This window comes from Ahaetulla prasina, chromosome 4 (genome assembly GCF_028640845.1).
Source record: "Ahaetulla prasina isolate Xishuangbanna chromosome 4, ASM2864084v1, whole genome shotgun sequence".
NCBI lineage: Eukaryota > Metazoa > Chordata > Lepidosauria > Squamata > Colubridae > Ahaetulla > Ahaetulla prasina.
In genome coordinates this window covers 45,972,574-45,980,684 of record NC_080542.1, presented here as the reverse complement: position 1 = coordinate 45,980,684, position 8,111 = coordinate 45,972,574, and the positions used below count along the sequence as shown (strand labels likewise).

The 8,111-nt window shown below is 39.1% G+C and overlaps 1 protein-coding gene across 1 annotated transcript; it reads left to right on the top strand.

The window, feature by feature from the left end:
* The first annotated feature begins 665 nt into the window (after window positions 1-665).
* On the top strand, window positions 666-5,779 carry RPL19 (ribosomal protein L19). The gene is made up of 6 exons (XM_058182830.1): window positions 666-711; window positions 3,021-3,127; window positions 3,810-3,932; window positions 4,165-4,285; window positions 4,606-4,716; window positions 5,594-5,779. The coding sequence occupies exons 1-6, from the start codon at window positions 707-709 to the stop codon at window positions 5,715-5,717; spliced, it is 591 nt and encodes a 196-aa protein (XP_058038813.1). The 5' UTR covers window positions 666-706; the 3' UTR covers window positions 5,718-5,779.
* Window positions 5,780-8,111: the final 2,332 nt, after the last annotated feature.

Sequence of the window (8,111 nt, the reverse complement as noted above, 5' to 3'; positions counted from 1 at the left end):
TGAACCCAGATGGATATTTCTTCCAACAGCTTATTGTACCGTATGACATTCACTGGGTGTTGTGCCCTGTGATTCTTGACGGCTGTTATCTTGTCTTTTTATGTATACTGAGAGCATATGCACCAAAGACAAATTCCTTGTGTATCCAAACACACTTGGCCAATAAAGAATTCTATTCTATTCTTAAAAAAAAATAAAAAATGAGATCGCTAGTGGCTAATGAAGGCTACAAGAAAATCATAGATCGCTTTAAAAAAAAAAGGAGTTACTTTAAGCATTCATGCGCCAATACCGCATCAATTACGGTTTGTAAGCATAGCCACAAATATAAGCATGCGCAAAGCGGTTTGCGCACGTTCGTGGTACAAACCCAAAATCTTTTCCCCTCCCCCCCCGAACTGCCCTCCCTGTGCTAACATACCAAGAGATGTGCGCAAGCGTAATGATACTTTGGATGATACCATTTGCCCGTCATTTGAGGGGAGAATATATTTTTATTTACACGTAATATCCCCTTTCTTCCTCGATATATCCTTTAAGGTCAGACTTAAAGGTGCAATAGAAAATAAAGAGGATTTTAGGAAGAGCGAGGAAGACAAGGAGAGGCAGGACTGAGGTGAAAGCGAGTGGTGCAGCCCATTACGGGAGATGGGTTAGCCCGCCTCCACTTCCTTTCTTTCTTTTCAGCGCCGTTGGCCCTGCCGCCATGAGGTGAGCTGCTCGCTGCGAAGGGGCCTAAGGGCCTGGGGGGGAGCCTTAAGTAACGAAACTTAAGAGTCACGGTTGGCGAAACGGTCCGAAAGACAGCTGAAAAGCCTCCTGTGGAGGAATGGAGGGGCGAGGGGCTAAGAGCTAGGAGAACGAGGAGTGCGGCCTAAAGGCCTGCGAAGCGTGGAGGAGCCTGGCGACGAAAACGTGACTCGTGGCACTCGAGAACCGGGGAACCGTCGGGATTTCCTACCAAGTATCCCCCCCCCTTTCTTTTTTTTCAAAGAGAGTATCTTTCTGCCTGAAGAGCCGATGTGGAGAGACTGCGAGGCGCCAGGGTAGCTTTGCGGGAGGAAAGCGTGATGGGAGGATTGGTAGCAGACCTGGGGAGAGGCTGGCGGCCTGGTGGGGTTTGGCGCCGCCTGTTTCTAAAGTCTTCGCCCCACATTATTCGCTTCGCCCTGCCGTCTTTTTTCCATGCCTTTTCTCCTCACAAGTAACTTCCATTCGCTTAACTGAGATTTAAGAATGGGACTGCAGAGGCGTTTTGGAGTTTACCGAACATGCGGTTCTCAAGTACACTTTTAACATTGAGATATATAAACATCCGAATTCCTATTTTTTACTCTTTAGAAGACTAATATATAGATAGATAGATAGCTATAGATAGATAGATAGATAGATTGATTTGCTGTGCTTCTAAAGAGTAAAAAATAGGAGTTATGACGTTTACTCTCAAAAAAAATTTTTTCCCCCGAGAGGGTCTTTTTAATGATAGTTATTGTGTAAAAAAAATCCTCATACGAATATGTTAAGTTAACTAGATATAATATTTAGAGGGTTGAAATAACTTTGTCTCCTCTATGTCACGTTACATATATGTTTAGAAATTATTTTAATAACACGCCTTTTTTTTTAATCGATTGATTTTGTTTGTTGCCTGTCTCCCTTCAAAGCGACTCTGTGTGGCTTACAACATTAAATAATATAAAGATAAATATTTCTAAATACAAAATGGGAATTTTTTTAGAATTAGAATTACAATCCTGTTCATTGCAGTATGTCCCCTCCCAGTAATCTAATGTTGCCCAAATTCTTTTCTGTATTGAAGAGTTTTGTGGACTATAAATCTATTCTTGCAATTCCAGAGAGATCAGAAGACAAGTTCCTGGTTTGAAGTAAACCCTTGCATAGATCAAAATGCATATTATACAAATTCTTACCACAGTTTTGGAAGGAAAACCTCCATCATTATAAAATAGGCATAGATTTTAGTTCAACACCAACTACTGAAATAGATGTATTAAGTTGGTAAATTTAGAACAATATTGTTTGCTAAACCTATCTCTATTTCTTCCCAAATACCTACATTCTTATTCCTACAAGTCATCTGAACAAAATTATCTAAATGTAAGATATCTGTTGGCTAATTTGATACCCTTCATTTTGGTTTTGATAATGGGATTTGTAGGCCAGTACATTAGAATGATTCCTGTAAAGGAAACAAGAAAGCAACAGTTGTTTTGTAGAAAAGATCAGTTAAATAATGCGGTTTTTTTAAATAATATTTTTTACCTTGAAATTATAACTCACTAGAATTACAAAGCAGATTTAGATGGTGGAATTTCATGATCTCTGTTTAATAAAAATTGCCCTGTAAACAAGATTTATCAGACAATACGTTAAATCCTTAGTGTTTACATTTAAAAGACTTAAAAATCTCAAGCATGTGTATATAGTGATCTTTACATGCTCTAATTATTTAATTAGCATGCAGGCTGCTACCTAGGATTCACACATAAATACAGGTAGTCTTTGACTTACAACAGTTCGTTTAGTGGCCATTCAAAGTTACAACGGCACTGAAAAAAATGTGACATAACTTTTTCACAATTATGATCTTTTCAGAGTTCCCCATGATCATGTGATCAAAATTCAGATGCTTGGCAAATGGTTCATATTTATGATCGTAGCCATGTCCCAAGGTCACATCTTTTGCAATCTGGCAAAGTCAATGGGGAAGCCAGATTCAGTTAACAACCAGATTACTAACTTATCAACTAAAGTGATTCACTTAACAACTGGACTAAGGAAGATCGTAAAATGAGGCAAAACTCACTTAACAAATGTAACAGAAGAAATTTTGAGCTCAATTGTGGTTGTGAGTTGAGGACTACTTGAATGTACATCATTTTGTCTACTCAAAATTAGTTATATTTAGAGACTTAGAATAATTTCCCATGTCATCATCAGAAATCAAGGTTTTTTCCCTGGGTAACTTCCAACTTACATGTAGTGTTTCTTTTCCTTAGTATGTTAAGGCTGCAGAAGAGGCTGGCTTCCAGCGTTTTGCGATGTGGAAAGAAAAAAGTATGGTTGGATCCCAATGAGACCAATGAAATTGCTAATGCCAACTCCCGTAAGTATCATTTGCCTGGTACAGGAGGCCTATATTGTAGCTTTAAGAGGCATGTAAAACATTTTCAAATATAACCATTCCTTTCCAGCTGCAGAATACCCAGTTCAATCTCTGTCCTCAGTGGAATGGGATGGTCCAGCGTTGTTAGAAGTAATCAGAATTTATTGCTTATACTTCTATTTTGAAGTCAGAATGTTCTGTTCTGAAGTTGGATACTTACTAGCAAGATCCAAACAGGTTTTCCAGTATTGGAACATGTTTGATGAGATTGCAGAGATTTGTTCTGACCTCAGAATGGCTATTTGAATTATTTTGTATACCTCAAATAATGTCTGCTTATGTTTAACAGCATTTCTGATGGTAATGTCAAATAGATTCAAATACTTAAAAGTTATAATTTAAAAATAAGTATCTTCCCAGATTTCACTTTCATAAGCAGTGTGTTTGAACAGTAGAACAATCTCATTTCTCAACTAATTTGTATTAGACTAAAAATAGATGAGTTCATGAGAAAAATGATATCAAAAACCAACTAACTTTTAACATTTTAATTTGATTTGGAAACTGAAAATTTAGAGCAGGAAATAAGCATACTTGCATATATTTAGGCAAAATGATAAAATACTTCATGTGATGTCTACCTTAGTACCATCTGTTAGTAATTGATTTTCTGCCATTCTAGGTCAGCAGATCAGAAAACTAATAAAAGATGGTCTAATAATCCGTAAGCCTGTGACTGTTCACTCAAGAGCTCGATGCAGGAAAAACACCTTGGCTCGTCGAAAGGGCAGGCACATGGGCATTGGTAAGTGTTGGTTGCCCCTCCTATATATAAAATTATAATTCATTTATTTATAGATGCTTGTATGATAATATATTCAGCTTACAATTCTGAAATGAAAAAAAAATAACAGTTTTATGTAGACTTCTGTAAAAAAACATAGAAAAGCTTTAAGGATATGGAGAAATGCAAATATTCAAAGTACAAATATTAAATATCAAAAATTGATTAACACCAACCTCCTTTTGCTCTCCAGGGAAGAGAAAGGGTACAGCTAATGCTCGTATGCCAGAAAAAGTCACATGGATGAGGAGGATGAGAATTTTGAGGCGTCTTTTACGCAGATACAGGGAATCCAAGAAGATTGACAGGCATATGTAAGTCTAGAAGAGAGGGCGCTTACAGGTCCTGCCATTTAAAAGATGTCACTTTATTTTTGTTTACTTATGGGCCTTTTTCCCCCCTAAACAATATTCTAGGTAAAGCTGCTTAGCAGTGTTGACTCACATAAAGTCAATTTCTTAAATGAGAGTTCACAACTTCTGCTGCACAGCAAATTGGAGAAAGCATATAAAAAGAACATAAGGTCCACATTTCAAATGCCATGGCAGAACATCTAGTCAAATGTTCCTATTAAGATAGCATTTTTCCTCAGTATTCTAAGATGCATATTCAATTCTTTTTCTCTGCTTTACAGGTACCATAGCTTGTATTTGAAGGTGAAAGGTAATGTGTTCAAGAACAAGCGGATTCTGATGGAGCACATCCATAAACTGAAGGCAGACAAGGCTCGCAAGAAGCTTCTGGCGTAAGTATCTTACTAAGTCATTAGGCAGACTTATTTACTCAGTAATGCTGCTTTTTTCTTTTCATATAAAGAATCACACACAACAGTATTAACAGTTTTCAATGTAACACTACTGAGAAGGAGTTAAGTATTAAGAACTGAAAAGTTGAAAATGGATACTAAAAAATAAGGTTTGATGTGTAGATTTTCTGCTTTGGGAAGTGATTCAAAAGAATCTGGTTAGTTATAGCATTTATAGAAAGAATTTTATTAGAAAGAATGCAGTAAGCAGGCAATAGGCCATATACATTTATCAAAAAGCACTGCAAATTCTGAATACTTTTTGACCATAAGAGATTCAAGTAAGTATAATGATTAGTAAGAATCCTTAATATGATTGCTTGGTTATTTATGTACCTCCAATGTGGGAATTGATCAAATTAAATAACTAATAGTGTACCTGCATTAATTTGCAGCTGGAAGTGAAAATTAGTAACTAGGGTTTTAGAACCCTAAGAAAATACTTTTTGCAAGGAAGCAGTGCTTAAATAAACATTGGGAGGTAGTTCGTTAACTTTAGTTAGTTTGTATTAGTTTGTATATAAGAGACAAATAAATCTTTAGGGTACTCCTCATAAATAGCAAGATGGTTAGATTTTAATTGAAGAAAAAGAAAAGCCAGTCCTACCTCTTGTAAAAGATAAGAATATTTCTGTGGAAAAATGTTAGAATTTAATCTGGGAAGAGAAACATGATTGTTAAAGTAATGATATTGGGGAAATACTTGGCGCAGCAGAAACAGATAATCACTGGATGCCTCAAAGGTAATGTTTTTTTCAAAAAAAAAAAAAGGTAATGTTTCATTGCTAAACTATCTGAGCACTCCTTTATTCTTCAGTGACCAGGCTGAAGCCCGCAGGTCTAAGACCAAGGAGGCCCGTAAGCGCCGGGAAGAACGTCTCCAAGCAAAAAAGGAGGAAATTATCAAAACCTTGTCTAAGGAAGAAGAAACTAAGAAATAATTTCTGCCTTTTTGTGTACCTAGTGCTCAAGGGGTATCTAATAAACTTCTTCAACAACAGCAGTTACCAGTACCTTTTTCTATGTAGGAGGGGGTCAGTTGAGAATAAAGTAGGTTTTACTTTCTGGAATAACATGTTTTAGCTAAATGTTTGTCTTTTCATGTTTTGGTTTAAGTCTGTATAATATAACTATTCACCTGATTTTAAATACTTGTGTATATAATTTCTAATTTCTTACAGTATATGTATGAAGATTTAAGCTTTTAATCAAAAACTACTTACATTGCATGGAAGCTAGCCAGAATATTACATGCTAGTCCAAAAAAAAATTGTGTGGGGAAAGAATAATTTGAATAGAAGGATTTCATTCTGTAATATGGAAAGTACTGGGGTACCAGGAGTGGCTAGTGTATTAGGGCAGATGCTTGCATTCCAACAAAGAGTCATGTGGAGGATCTGGGATGAGTATTCCCCGATCAGTGAGAGAAACCAGCTGAGATGGGAAGTTGTATGTGGTCGTGGTGGGAAATGGAATGGTGGGAGCCCTGTTGGTGCTGATAGCTTAAGCTATAACACTGAGTGGGATTCCCTCTCTCACCTATCTTCCCCCCCCCCCCCCAAATCTGCAAGAGTGAATAGAGAGGATGGCAGAACCCTTGGCTCTAGGGAAAATGGCCCCAATGTGTGGAATCAGTGGCATGCTCCAGCCCCCTTGGCTCATTCCCAATAATACCCGAACAACATAGCTTCAGAGGCCTTGGGGTTTGGCTGCTACTGGTTAATGCCAGGCTCCCCTTATCTAAAGTCTTACTGAGGAGGAATGAGCCAACCTGACATGCATTATCGAGACTTGGCTGATTGCAGAAGTGGAGATTCCCCTTTTGGAGATGTGCCCAGTACAATTTAGGGTTTGGGACCAGCCAATGCCCCAACTAAGTGGAAGTGATGCAGCAGTGATCATTCAAGAGTCATTTGCTATTCAATTACTCCCCCTCACCTCAGGTTCCTGGTTGCGTTTCTGAAGCTGGACTGAAAAGATCAGTTGGGAGTGTTGCTACTGTTTAAACCTTCCTGCTGCATAACAATCTCCTGCCTGAGCTGGAGACCGTTCTTGGCTTTGGCATTGGAAGTGGCTAAGGACTTTATCACCATGGCACCCTCAGCTCCGTCTCAGAACAGTGGTCACATAACAGGCATTTTCTTGTCAGAACAATGGTAATGTGACTTGGTAGAGACCCTAACATCTCCCCTGTCATGCAGAGATCATGCCCTGGTGTCCTTGAGATAATCCTATGCCACCACCTCTGCACAAATGAGTTCCAGAGGGAGTTGGGGGACATCCTAGGTACTTTATGCATGGCCCTGTTGAAACCTTAGTAATGGCCTGTAACCAAAGGGCAGCCAGGAATTTGGAGATGATCAAATATATGCAGCCTCTTAACCCATTGTTCCTAGCGATGTTGGTAGAAAGGCTTGGTTGATCAAGAATTGTGTTCAAGTAGCTTGGATTCGTTTTCAGTTTAAGCCTATGCATGGTGCAGGTCCATGTGAGATGCCTGAGGAGAGATCTTTCTAAGTTATCTGACCCTGTTAGATCCTGAGTAAGCAGGGTCCCCTATGCTGTCAGTGCAACCATCTGCTAATTAGATCCTTGCCCAACCTGGTTGGTGGTGTCTAGCAAATGAGTGCAAGCAGTGATAAATTCTTCACTGTAGGAGGGAACATTCCCAGGGCCTTGGGAGGCCCTGGTTCAACCCCTTAATAAAAACACTGGACCAATGCATGGACAATGTTTGTTCAATTTCTCGTCTTTTTAGGAAAGGTGGTAGAAAGGATGGATGCTTGTCAGCTTCAGAGGGTCCTGAATAAAATGGATTTTCTGGACCCTTTTCAGTCAGAATCCAGGCACAGTTATGGGACAGAGAAAGCTCAACAGCCTTGGATACCCTTGGCCGTGGTATCTTTTTGGATAGCTACAGGGATTGGAGCTGGGCAGCACAATCTTGCAATGGTTTGACTCCTTTATCCAGGGCCAGTCCCAATCGATATTGACCCAGAGAGATCCCTCAGCCAGTCCTTTGTGTCATGCCACAAGGCTTGATGCTCTCTCCACTGCTTTTCAACATGCATGGGAAACTTGTCGGGTGAGATTGTCACCATGTGTTGAGATATCAGCCTTATGGTACTTAGCTTTATATGTTCAACCCTGGTTATTCAACTGATACTGTAGTGCCCTCTCGTGGTATCTAGAGGTTGTGGAGGCTTGGATGGGAGATAGTAGGCTTTGGTTGAATCTTGGCAAGACTAAGTGGCTTTGGGTGCATGGAATTTCAGAATCATGCCACAAGGCTTGATGCTCTCTCCACTGCTTTTCAACATGCATGGGAAACTTGT

Excerpts from the sequence above, each read along its gene's own strand:
- RPL19 (XM_058182830.1), top strand. Across the intron at positions 3,128-3,809 it reads AATTGCTAATGCCAACTCCC|GTCAGCAGATCAGAAAACTA; the intron begins GTAAGTATCATT and ends CTGCCATTCTAG. Across the intron at positions 3,933-4,164 it reads GGGCAGGCACATGGGCATTG|GGAAGAGAAAGGGTACAGCT; the intron begins GTAAGTGTTGGT and ends TTTGCTCTCCAG.